Raw genomic sequence first — 13,793 nt, forward strand, 5'->3', positions numbered from 1 at the left:
ATTGATTATCCAGCAGGTCCTGGAAGCCCGGATATGAATGACAAGGTCCTTTTATTTGAGGAATTCAATACGTGTGTGTGTATTACACACTTATTGAAAGACAATACTATAAAATAATCAGAAATATGGTAGAGGCAGTGTTCCTAACTCAGGGTCCTAGAATAGATCAGGGAAGAAGGGACCCCACCCCCAGATGAGATTTGATGGTAAGTAAACACTATGGAGGAAAAAAGTGGCAAAGGCTTTCTAAGGACAGCATAAGCAAGAGGTGAAACTGCGTCCTGGGTGCCTGGTACACCTTGAAGCTCAGCGCACTAGTTAGAGCAGTGTGAAGAGGGGCGTGGACTTGTAGGTTGGCATTGGTCGCCGAAGAGCAGGTGGGACTGCCCGACAGGTTTCTAGTCTCCGTGCATGCCCTCTGTCGAACCACAAAATACTCCTTTTCAATCCCCGCATGTTGCCGGGAGTCCCTCAGGAAAAGGCTGCTCAGGGAGCTTGCAACATTATATCAGCTATCACCACCCAGCTGGCGCCAAACGGGTCCCCTCCCTCCGACGGAAGCCGGTTACCATGGCAACTAGGTTCGGGCGGAAGTGGCTCGGAAGACTGACTCTCACTAATCAGGTGACTCTCCTGCCTTCTGCACGTGACAACAGAGCCCAGGCGCGCTCTCTACCTAATCAGTCCCCGCCCCTCTGTCCCCTTACTGACAACTGACACCCACCTAGAGCAATGGCCTTTGCGGATCTGCCAGGAGACCCCGCCCTATAGTACTGAGAGAACCAATTAGACAGGGAAAAAAAGAAGCAACGCCCCAGGTTTCACCAGGGTTTGACAGGCGCGATTTAGGCCATCCCCGGGTCCCTCCGCCCAGAGCCCATTCCGGCCGGCGATGGACAGACCTTTTACCCAATAGTACGTCCCTTGTCTGGCTTTGGGTCCCGCCCCCGTAGCAGCCGAACCAATGAACAAGCCAGGTCTCGGCGGGGTGGTGGGGTTGCACTGCGGTAATATGGCTCTTCTTTAGCCAGCGGCGGTGGCGGCCGGAGGTTGGGTAGAACACTCCTGCCTCTCGGGTGGCGGGTTTCTGGGCTGCAGGGACTCGGCGGGTCGAGGATAGGCGGTGGTGGCGGATGCCGGAGGAACGCGGGTCCCGCCGCTTGGCGGCCCCTGGGTCAAGATGAGCGCCTCGGCGTCGGTCGGGGGCCCGGTCCCCCTGCCGCCCCCGGGCCCGGCCGCTTCGCTGCCACCCGGTTCTGCCGCGCGGGCCCTGCATGTGGAGCTGCCCTCTCAGCAGGTAACTGCGCAGGCTCGCGGCGCTCGGCGGGGCTGGGGGGGCGGCGGAGGAGGCCAGGGAGGAGAGCCCGTGGGCGGCGGAGGGACCCTTTGCCAGCCAGGAGACCCGGAGAAGTGCCCGGGGAGAGCTCGGGGGACCGAGGACCTAAAGCTTGTGAGGGGAGGGAGCCAGCGATGGCCGAAGCTCTGGGAGATCCCCGAGCCCCCGGAGAGATCCCGTTACTGGAGACCGGCTGCAAAGAGACTGGAAGAGTCCCAGTGGAACTCCCTGGGGGCCCCGGCCTGAGTCCGCCTCTCCCCCGCCGGGGGTGGGGGAGGCTGGGGATTCCCCTGCGAGAACCGCCCCCCTTATCCCTCCGGGAAAGCGACCCGGGGAAGCCCGGGTGTCCCATGAGAGACGCGGTAAGCGCGTTTCCTTTCTCAAGCCATTTGCGGAGAAACCAGTTAGTACTCTTTCTTAGGGGCGAACTTGAGGAGTCTATGGTTTCTAGCGTTTACTTTTAATCTCCTTGTTATGAAGTACACCCCTCAGCTTCCCAGGAGAAATCCTTTGGGACTTTGGGGTTTTCGTCCTAATTCTCAGACCCCCCCCCCCCACCCCAGGATCGCATTTGAGCAATTTGGGGGGGGCACTTTCCTACTTCATTCCCTCAAATAACTCTCGGTGAAAGCAGGATTTGATATATCTATTTGTGTCTTCCCCAATCCTTCAGCGGGGGCTTTGAGGGCTTCTCAGGGTCCACATTGTAAGGGGATAATAAAGAGAGAACACTGGGGATCAGACACAATTCTTTGTATCAGCCATATGTGTGTAAGGTACTTCTTCCCTCCACCACTTCCTTGCCCTTGAAGTACCTGTCACCCTCTCGTATTCCTCCAAGGAGAGGACCTAGGAAAAACCATCAGCCAACTGAGTTTACAGCGTAGGATTTGTGCAAAGTGCTCGACAGCCGGTAGTTTATTTCATCCTGACAACTCTGTGAGATCGCTATTTTTATGATTTCCCATTTTGTAGTTCAACAGACTGAGGCTTAAAGATGTGAAATAGCCCAGAGCCTTGCAGTTAGTTAGGAAGGACTGTGGCTGGGTTCCACACTCTTGTCTCTGACCCGGTAGCCCATGCCCACCGTTGGTGTATTTGACCCTGGAGCAGCTACCTTCATGCAGAATGGAATGGAGCACCTTCCTTTATCCTTCCTTCAACTTTATATCCTTGCTTTAGTACTTAGGAAAGGTTTTTTAAGAAGAAAGCAGAGTTTGGGGCAGGGAGTGGGTGGGAAATGGAATGGATGTGAATGCGGTAGAGGGGATCCTAAAGCAGAGAGCTGGACCGGGGATGGCAGCTACAGTGGCCAGTGAGCTGAATTGTGTGCAGAAGCAGGCCTTTTTTATGTGGTAGAAGAGGATTTAAAGATGGGATTTGCATGTGCCCTAGTTTTGTGGTGCTGTTGGGAAGCTAGTTGGAGAATATTAGGAGTTTGAGGGTAGCGAGGTGTGGATTGTACTTATGAGGTCCTGGGAGGGAGTAGGAGTCTGGTACAGGAGACCAGCCTCTGGAATGAGCATGAATTTTCATGTATTTGGGGAGGTGGATTGTAAGGATGGATACTGAGAGTGGCGATGGTGGGCACTGTGGGCAAGCAGCCTGGAGAAATCCTAAGGAGCTGAGGTCCAAGAGGGGTTTAGTTTGGGGGGAGTTTTGGGAAAATGCGGGATTAAGAAAGAGAGCATCGTTTGTTTCATAGAATGCATTCTCTAATAACAGTTCACAGTTTAAAATTGCGGGCAATAATTTAAACTGTCCATGGAATAAATTTAAGTGCATTTGTAAGCCTTTGTCAGATTTTTGGATTTGTGCCAAGGGATATATGGTGGCTTAAGCGTTCAACTGAAGGCTGTATGAGCTCTGAGTATGGTATTTACAGCTTTCTGGGGGTGTCATCCTTCTTGAATTCTTGGAAGGTAGCCTATGTAACTAAAATACTTTTACTTTTGCAGTTGACATTCATTTAGCTCTGTGGGTCAAAGTATTCAGCTTTTTAGGGTATGAATAAATAACATTTAAAAAATAAACATTTTTTGGTGTAAGTGTTAACTGTATAAACTGCACTTGGATTACTTAGTACACAGCATGATGAATTGTCACAGAGTGAACACAGTTATATAACCATTACCCAGATTAAGAAATACAAAATTATTAACATTCCAGCAGCCCCCCATTATGTTCTCTCCCATCCCTACCTTTTCTTTGTCTCCAGAGGAACCACAATTCTGATTTCTAACAAGAGATCAGTTTTTGCCCATTCTTGAACCGTGTATAAATGGAATCATGCAAAATACAGCATTTTGTGTCTGGTTTCCTTTGCTCAGTATTGTTTGTGAGCATCATAGGATGCGTGTGTGCATAAAACTTTTTTCTTTTAGCATTAATTCGTTGTCCTTTTTTTTTCTTGCCTGTGGCTTTTATGTCATTTAAAAGGTTTAAGATAAATTGGAAATTCAATTAATATCTTTCTTTTAAATAACCTTTTAGAATTAGGTCATTTTAATAAGATCTATGCTATTTGATAGGGTGTCAGTGTTTCAAAACAAATAAGTAAACCTTGTTTTAGATTTCTGTTGTGAAGTTGATCTCAAAGCACAGATTCAGTGGTTCCTCCAGCCCACTCCTTGGCATTGTCGACATTTTGAGTGGGCGGGTGAGTCTGTGAGATGTTGAGCCATATCCATAGCTTCTACCCACAATATACCAGGAGTACCCATCCAGTTCTGACAATCAAAAATGTTTTCAGGTGGTGTCAAATGTCCCTAGGGGGGAAAGTTACTCCTGGTTGAGAACCACTGTTCTAAGATATATTTGCATTTTAGGATAGGGAGTATTCCTGCTATTTTCTACTCATTTATTTCAGTCTTCATTAAGTCCCATTGATTCTAGTGACTATAATGTTTAAAATGTTAATTTATTATATTAATTCTAAAGCTATTGGAATCTTCTTCCTAACCTGCCTCCAGGGGAAAAGACTTATTTATTCTGCTCAAAGAAATTCACAAAACTATGTAGAAGACCTAACTTATTTTTGTCTTATTTTAATCAACTTATCTTTAAGAAATAAAGTTTAGGGAAGCCTAGGTAGCTCAGTCAGTTAAGCATTTGCCTTCCGCTCAGGTCATGATCTCAAGATTCTGGCATCAAGTCCCCCTTCGTTCTCCTTGCTCAGCTGTGAGTCGCCTCCTCTCTCTGGGCCTCTGCTGTTCCCCCTGCTTGTACGTACTCTCTCTCTCTCTCTCTTAATCTCTCTCTTTCTCTGACAAATAAATAAGTAAAATCTTTTAAAAAAGGTAAAAAATAAAGTTTACTTAAGGCTGTGTAACTCCTGAGTCTGTATGTATGAGTAACTGGTCCATAATTACCAGCCTGACTGTGTCAAATGGTACTCCCACTTCATCTTTGGCTCCTATTGCTTCTGTATGATCTTACTTTAACTGTAATTTAAGCATGAACTAGTCACACATTTTGAAGACCGTTTTTGATCTTTAATTTTTGGTTGAGGTTTGTAATTAGTGAATATAAGCTCATCTGACAAATAACTTCCTTCACACCCTTAGATTTAGCAGTTTTGAAATAAAATGTTGTGCTTAGTGGTAGAGGCATAGAATATATCCTTAAAAGTTTAATTGAGAGTCTTTCTTTCTTCCCCAAAGTCTTCCTCACTTGAGTATGACTTAATTACATTTCTTACATACTCAGAGCTAGATGCTTTTTCATGATCGTTTAGTGAGCCTTTCCAGGGGGCTACATATTCCTTTAAGAATTTGATAAAAGCTACAGACACTTTCCTTAGAAAATGCATTTACATACATAGACAATTTTACATGCTGTTTTGGTTCTCTTGAGCCATGTGTACATGGAAGACCCCAGATTAAAATAGTCCTAAACTGGTTTATTCCCCTCCTTAACAACTTTTTTTTAGATTTTCAATTTATTATTCTTTTAGACAGTTGTCCGTGTCAGGGTATATACATCTACCACACTTTGCCTAACAATGTTCAGTTACCTTTGTTTAACTCTTGGTAGCCTTTTGGATTATTTCCAATTTATTCTGTTATATTGTTGCAGTAAATATCCATGTATGGTTATCTTTCTACACTTGTGCTGATAATTCTGTAGGATGAATTTTGAGCAGTGAAATCACTCACTCAATGGAGATATATGTAAACTTAGATTGATACAATTTTTTTTTTAACTTTAGAAGGTACTAGCAGAGTGTTTCCCTAAAAGGACATACCCACTACACTACTACTACCAAATTATGACAGAATGTCTTTCTCCATATTTTGTCAACTTTGGGCTCAAAAGTTTTCTCAGTGTTTTCAAAAATGGTTTTATGTATACAGATGTTATCTGTATGTGTTAATATATATAGAATATAATCACATAAGTTATAAATATATGAATATATATAACCTTCATATGTGTATATATGTTTATATTTCTGTTATCCAAATTTGTATTTCTTATTTCAAATTTGTATTACTTATTAGTTATATTTTAATAGCTTCATTTATGGTATATAAAACATTATATTAAGTACATGATCTCATTTATCCTTACACAAACCTATGAATTTCATCTTTGCGTAGCTTTATGTAGCATTTTAATTTCTTTTGTGAATTGCAGGTTTATTTATATCCTTGGCATTAATTTTTCTGATTGCTTGCTCATGTTTTTCATCAACTTGAACATTTTTCTTGTCCTGTTTTTGTTTTTTGTTCTTTTTTTTTTTTAAAGAGATTTATTTATTTATTTGACAGAGAGAGAGAGCAGGAGAGCACAGGCAGAGGGAGCGGTAGAGAAGAGGGAGAAAAAGGCTCCGTTGTGTGGGGGTTGATGTAGGGCTCCATCCCAGGACCCTGGGATCGTGACCTCAGCAGAAGGCAGACTCTTAACCAACTGAGCACCCAAGCACTGCTCTTGTCCTATTTTTGGAACAGGTGGACTATATTGTGCTATTAGCCTTTATGTCCCCTGAATTTTTTTAAAAAATATTTTATTTATTTATTTGATAGAGAGAGATCACAAGTAGGCAGAGAGGCAGGCAGAGAGAAAGGGGGAAGCAGGCTCCCTGCTGAGCAGAGTCCAATGCGGGGCTTGATCCCAGGACCTGAGCTGAAGGCAGAGGCTTTAACCCACTAAGCCACCCAGGTGCTCTGTCCCCTGAAATTTTTTATGTAGACCTTATTTTTCAGAATAGTTTTAGATTTACAGAAAAATTGAGATGAAAAGATAGTACAGAAAACTCCCGTATACTCTACACCCATTTCCCCCATTCTTAATGTCTTTCAGTAGTATGATACGTTTGTTGTGATTCATGAACCAATATTGACGTATTATTATTTTTATTCAGATTTCCTTAGTTAAAAAAGTTGGGGTAAAATACACATAACATAAAATTTGCCATTTTAATAATTTTTAAGTGTACAACTCAGGGGCATTAAGTATATTCTCAGTGTTCTGTGTACAATCATTATCAGTATCTATTTCCAGACATTTTCATCATCCCAAACAGATACTGTACCCATTAAACAGTAATTCCCCATTTTCCTCTTCCTCCAGCCCCAGGTAAACTCTGTTCTGCCTTCTGTCCCTATGAATTTGCTTGTTCTAAGTACTTGATATAAGTGGAATGATACAATATTCGTCCTTTTGTGTATGGCTTATTTTCAGCATAATGTTTTCATTGTTTTTCTGTGTTGGAGCATGTATCAGAATTTCATTCCTTATATGGATAAATAATACTCTATTGTATGTATATGCTGCATTTTTTTTTTTTAAGTAAACTGTATGCCCAGCATTGGGCTCGAACTCAGAACCCCGAGATCAAGAGTCTGTGCTCAACTGACTGAGTCAGCAGGGATCCTCTGTGTTTGTATATCCATTCGTCTGATAATGACGTTTTTTTCTGTGCCAGGATACCATCCTGAAAGCACATTGTATTTGTCCTATCTCCTTAGTCTCTTGACTGTGACAGTTCTTCAGATTTTCCTTCCTCTTGATGACTGTGGCAGTTTTGAGTACTGGTTAGGTATTTTGTGGGCTGTACCTGTATTGGAATTAGTCTTATGTTTTTTTTTTTTTTTCCTCTATGATTAGACTGGGGTTTCTCTGCTAGAAGGTTACTCTTTCCCACCCACCCTTCTGTGCTGTCCTCTTTGGAAGGTAGTCAGTATGCACAGCCCACACTTAAGGAGTGGGGATTCCTATTCCCTCTCCTTGCTGGCAGAATATCTACATAAATTATTTGGAATTCTTCTGCATAGGAGGTTTATATCAGTAACCACTTTCTTTTATAGATGAGGAATCTAAGGTCTGGGTAGCTTTTTCAAAGTCACACAGTGTCAACACAGGGACTGCAGTCAAGGTCTTTGATCCTGAGTTGCCGTGGGCAGCCACTCTTTGCAAATTGCTGGAGAAGCAGAGAAGTTTTTTTTTTTTTTTTTTTTAAAGATTTTATTTATTTATTTGACAGAGAGAGATCACAAGTAGGCAGAGAGGCAAGCAGAGAGAGTGAGAGGGAAGCAGGCTCCCCGCCGAGCAGAGAGCCCGATGCGGGACTCGATCCCAGGACCCCGAGACCATGACCCGAGCCGAAGGCAGTGGCCCAAACCACTGAGCCACCCAGGCGCCCCCGAAGCAGAGAAGTTTTAAGTTACCTTAAGGTTCAGGACCATCATGGTTTGTGTAGTTTATTTCCCACAGCACGTACAAGCGCTGCTGCTAATGTAGTAGGAGCTGTATGTCTTTATTTATTGATACATTATTTACTTATTTTTTAAGGATTGATTTATTTATTTTAGGGAGTGAGTGGCTGTGCTTGTGGTGGGGGGGAGAGGGAAAAAGAGGGAGAGAGAACATCGCAAGCGGACTCCCCGCTGAGTGCGGAGCCCAGTGCAGGGCTGGATCTCAACCACCTGAAATGATGGCCTGAGCTGAAACCAAGGGTCAGATGTTCACCTGACTGAGCCACCCAGGCGTGCCTGTATTTTTATTTTTAAATTTTATTTCTATATGAAAATTTCCTGTAAACAACTTTACAGCCTAAAGAGAAGAAGGAAATGGGATTGAAACACATACAAGAAAAAAAATGGTAGCGTAACACCAGAAAGCTTTATAAAGCCTAATTTGGCTGAACATGATATGTATTTTCCCCTTATATGTTTATTAGATACCTTACTTTTGCTAATCTGATTTAATTATCTTTTTATTATATTTTCAAAAAAGTCTGTTTTTGTCGGTAAGGCCACTGAAGGCAGAGAGAACGTTGTGCCTTACTGGGAATGTATGCTTCATGCAGCACGCACTGTGCTATCACGTTCATTCCTTCCGCAAATACTTATTGAGCCCCTTACTTGTGACTCAGATTTAAAACATCCAATATGTATAAGATAGAATGATAGCAATTTTTGGGCTGCTTTGTCTCTTGTAAACAAAACTGTATGAGGAAGCTTCAGAAACTTGAAAAAAAAAATCAACAGCCTTAGATCATTTTTATGTGACAAAATGCCATCAGGAATGTAAGAATTTTTATTTGTTTCTTTGTTTTTCCTGTGAAAATGTTTAGTTCTCCTTTGAAAGGAAAAGCTATGTTCTTATTTAGTGTTTACTTTAAAATTTCTCCACAGGGTCACAATTCTTAACTTTGTGGCAGAAAATTCAGAAGTGAAACTGACTGGAAATAGAGCAAGAGCAGAATTGAAACTAATAAGTTGGGCCTGAAGTATATGGTAAAATGAAAAAAAAAAAAAAAGGTTTTCATCGTTTCCAAATGTGTGCTTGTGATATCTGTGTGTTTTTACCTGTCAGACTTATTACCACTGGGTCGGGGAAGAGGAGGAATATTTGTCATTTTTGATGTACTTGAATGAGTGCAGCAAGAAACTAGGGGGTATTTTAGATAAATTAAAGACAGGTCTATGTTAAGGGAGGAGTTGAAACATTTTAGGTTTTATACTTTTTATAGTTATATATATATGTGTTATATATGTATGACATCAGTAATGTCTCAGGAAGAATTAAATTTTTCTGATGTCTTGAATGATTTAGTAGTTGTATACTTAGATTATACAGCTAGAGGAACACATGGAGAATGGAAAAGTTGACATTGGAATTTTCAGTGGTATAGGGGTGTTTTGGTGGTCAGTTGAGCATCTCTGACTCTTGGTTTCAGCTCAGGTCCTGATCTTGGGGTGGTGAGATCAGTCCTGTGTCAGATTCCGCACTCAGGAGAATCCATTTGAGATTCTCTTTCCTTCTCCCCACCCCTCTGACTTGTGTGCACATGCACTCTCCCCCTCCATCTCTCTTTTTTTAAAGATTTTATTTGTCAGAGAGAGAGATGGAGAGAAAGAGCGAGCACAAGCGGTGGGAGCAGGAGAGGGAGAAGTCTCCTACTCCCTGAGCAAGGAACCTGATGCGGGACTCGATCCCAGAATCATGGGATCATGACCAGAGCCGAAGGCAAGTCGCCCAACTGACTGAGTGACCCAGGTACCCCCTCTCTCACTCTCCTAATAAATAAATAAATAAATATATTTTTTAAAAAAGGTATAACTCATAGTATACCTTCTTGGTTTAATATAAAATCTTGTTTTCTGTCTTCTTTTAAGGTAGAAGTGTGAATTTGAATCATAGAATTTTATAGATGCAAAATCTGAAGCCCTCAGAGTTGAAACTATTTCCCTGGTAATAGGCTTGGTCGATCTGTTTATTCACTTCCTCAAGGAGTCAGTAAAGAATATTAGTTGAACAAATCTGAATTGAGTGTTCCTTTAGTTCCTTTTAGTGACAGTCGCCTGACAGTTACCTGACAGTTCCTCTTGTCCCTTTTAGTGACAGATATCTGACCAGATCCTGGGCCTTGTGAACAGTTCTACTGTGCGTGGCTGGGTGTTTGAGAACTTGTTTCTTAAACTTACCTCTGTGCTTTGACACATCATTTCTTCAGCTCTGGGGATTTTAGGCTAGAATTGAAATGGGAGAAAGACTGTATTTTAAAGTTCTCTTTATAGGCAGAACACTCAGTTACCACCCCCCAGTCCCCTTTTATGATATGAATTAGAGTGAAACTTCAGAATATCCCTCTGTATTTGAAGTGATCAGTCTTCCTGTTTTGTCCCTGGGTACTTAACAGGCCGATCCTTTTTTTTCCCCCCTCCCCCATGTCTATTCTTTCTGAATAGTCCACTTGAAAGTACTGATTCTTTACCTTTTAAATTTCTGAAACAGCAGCATCTGGTGATTGTGAGTTTGTGATGTCAGGAATTTCATTCTGTGTAATATTTGCCAGTGATTGCCATAGACCTCATTTGCTAGACATGTTACTAGGCATTGAAAACTTTTAGTAAAGTGCGCTTGTCCTTAAAGGCTGAGCCAGATAATGCTAAAAGCTGAGCATTAGAACCTATTACTTAAGTGTCTCTGTTTGTTTGTTGGTCTGTTGAAATATCTGGCATTTTTTCCCCTACCATGGTTTTTGGAATGTCCTGAAAGAAGCATTCAGATATTTAAAAAAAAAATGAGAAAAACTGGGAAGCTGGAAATGGCAGTTACCTTTGGCTTTTGTCAGTAGATGCCAGGGTAAGAAAAAAGGAAGGTACAAATAAGTAAAAGTGGAAATCAGACTTACGATCCTCCCCCCCACGCGCCTCCCCCCCCCGCCGCCAGGGAAAGCTGCTTGTTCTTTTTACCATGACTACTGTACTTTCTTTTTCTTTTTTTTTCTTTTTCTTTTCTTTTTTTTTTTTTTTTTACTAAAGGTTTATTTCTGAACTATAAGTACTTTATATGTCATGTTAGCCTCTCTTAAAAGAAGTATAGGGGGCGCCTGGGTGGCTCAGTTGGTTAAGCGCCTACCTTTGGCCCAAGTCATGATTCCAAGGTCTTGGGATTAAGCCCCACATCTGGCTCCTTGCTCTGCAGGGAGCCTGCTTCTTCCTCTGTCCCCTTCTGGCGCATGTGTGCATTCTCTCTCTCTCCTTGACAAATAAATAGACTAAAAAAGAAATAAAAGAACTATAGAAGGAACTTAACTGCATCAACCATTTATTCAACAGATACTTATAAAGCACCTTCTTTGAATTATGTTAGGTGTGTGATTAGAAACTGTATGCCTCATTCCCTCCAACCTACTTATGTCTTTCTGAGGATATGAATTATTTCCTGTCACAATGCCAGTCTTTTTTTTTTTTTTTTTAAGATTTTATTTATTTATTTGACAGACAGAGATCACAAGTAGGCAGAGAGGCAGGCAGAGAGGGAGAGAGGAGAAAGCAGGCTCGCTGCTGAGCAGAGAGCTTGATGGCGGGGCTCGATCCCAGGGCACTGAGATCGTGACCTGAGCCGAAGGCAGAGGCTTCAACCCACTGAGCCACCCAGGCACCCCGCCAGTCATTTTTTAAATGAGACTACAGGAAAATGAAACTTATAAAAAAATGTAGCATGAGGGGCGCCTGGGTGGCTCAGTGGGGTTGGGGCCTCTGCCTTCGGCTCAGGTCACGATCTCAGGGTCCTGGGATAGAGCCCCGTATCGGGCTCTCTGCTCGGTGGGGAGCCTGCTTCTCCCTCTCTCTGCCTGCCTTTCTGCCTACTTGTGATCTCTCTCCCTCTGTCAAATAAATAAATAAAATCTTTAAAAAAAAATTTAAAAAATATAGTATGAAAATAATTTTATTTAGAATTATGAAAAACATTTTTTAATCTTGTCTACCTTATTAATAAGTAGAGTAATCTTCTTGAGAAAACTGGTACTGCTTTCATCCACTAAAATGTTAATATCTAGCTCTGTATGGGAAGCAGCAATATGAAAAAGATTTTTAAAATTTTCATTTTGAAAATAGATTACAAAGCAAGATAGGCAGGTAGGCTGTGGGTGGTCATTACAGGTCTAGGATATTTTATAGTACTATACTCATTACAGGAAAGAGTTGGTCCCATTTTAGACTTACTGTAGAGAATGTGTTTCAGTCTTGTTTTCATGCATTGACTTAATGGAGTTTATTCTGCTTGGAGGGTATTTAATATAAATGTAAAGAACAGTTGTCCAGGTGCTCTGGAGTGACTAGTTTAGTTTTGATTTTCATGTTTTTCTATGAAAAGACATCAGTTTGATGATTAAATGGGGATACTAGAATTGTAGAATTTCTTAATTGCCCCTTAGCTGCATTTTTTTGTTTTATTTTTTTGCTGCATTTTTGATAAATAAACTACTATTTTAGAACTACCTGAAAATTACTAAAAAGTATTGCTCATGATTATTACCTTGAATTTTCAAGAAACAGTTACATTATCTATATCCTCTTTGGTGAAGTAGCAAAAATATATATATTTATTATGTATATAATTTTTTATTATTGTTATTATTTTTTAGGATTGAAGTATAATTGACATGCACCATTAGTTTTGGGTATATAACATAATGATTTGATATTCATGTAAATTATGAAATGATTGGCAGAATAAGTCTAGTTAGCATCGTCACCATACATAGTTTTTCTTTTTTTTTTTTAGTAAACTCCATTCCCAATGTTGGGCTCAAACCCATGACCCACAGTTCAAAAGTCACATGTTCTACTGACTGAGCCAGCCAGCCAGGTGTCTCAGTCACCATATATAGCTACATTATAGTTATGTAAAAATTTTTTTCTTGTGATGAGGGCTTTTAAGTCCTTGTAGCAACCTTCAAATATTTAGTACAGTATTATTAATTATAGTCACATTACATCCCTTGACTTATTTATTTTATAATTAGAAATTTGTACCTTTTGGCCCCCCTTCATCCAGTTCATCTCTTACCCCTTGTTTTACAATTTCTTTTTTTAACAAGTGTTTTGTGTTTTTTTTTTTTTTTTAGAAAATATTTTATTTATTTATTTGTTAGAGAGGGAGCTCACAAGCAGAGGGAGAAGCAGGAGCTGAGCAAGAAGACTGATGTGGGACTTGATCCCAGGACCCAGTAATCATGACCTGAGCTGAAGGCAGACGCTTAACCGACTGCACTGCCCAGGCCTCCCATTTTTTTTAAAAATGATTTTATTTACTTATTTGAGAAAATAAAAATAATAAATAAAGAGAGAAAGCATTCAGTGAGGGGCGGAAGGAGAGGGAGAAGCAGACTCTGTGCTGAGCAGGGAGCCTGTGTGGGACTCGATCCCAGGACCCTGGGATCATGACCTGAGCTGAAGGCAGGTGCTTAACTAATTGAGCCACCCAGGGGCTCCTGTTTTAAAATAGTTTCTTAAAAACAGATAATTATGGTTTAGTGGGAAGACTTGTAAAGCTGGTTCTGAGTGTGGCTCAGGTAACTTTGGGAAACTTCGTTCTGGTCTTAACTTTTACAAGAGAAGATTGGAAACAGATTGAATTATTTCTATATCTAAACATTTTAAACTTCATTGTGCCTCCTTTTTCTCAGTTGCCAATTGTTTGACTTTTCTTCCCTAAT

General features: G+C 41.2%; 1 protein-coding gene across 1 annotated transcript in view; it reads left to right on the forward strand.

The window, feature by feature from the left end:
- The first annotated feature begins 993 nt into the window (after positions 1 to 993).
- UVRAG (UV radiation resistance associated) overlaps positions 994 to 13,793 on the forward strand; it is a 301,625-nt gene continuing 288,825 nt past the window's right edge. The window contains exon 1 of the mRNA XM_046016488.1: positions 994 to 1,297. Coding sequence (XP_045872444.1) covers positions 1,181 to 1,297 — 117 coding nt within the window. The 5' untranslated portion in view covers positions 994 to 1,180. The remainder of the gene's footprint in view (positions 1,298 to 13,793) is intronic.

This window comes from Meles meles, chromosome 8 (genome assembly GCF_922984935.1).
Source record: "Meles meles chromosome 8, mMelMel3.1 paternal haplotype, whole genome shotgun sequence".
Taxonomy (NCBI): domain Eukaryota; kingdom Metazoa; phylum Chordata; class Mammalia; order Carnivora; family Mustelidae; genus Meles; species Meles meles.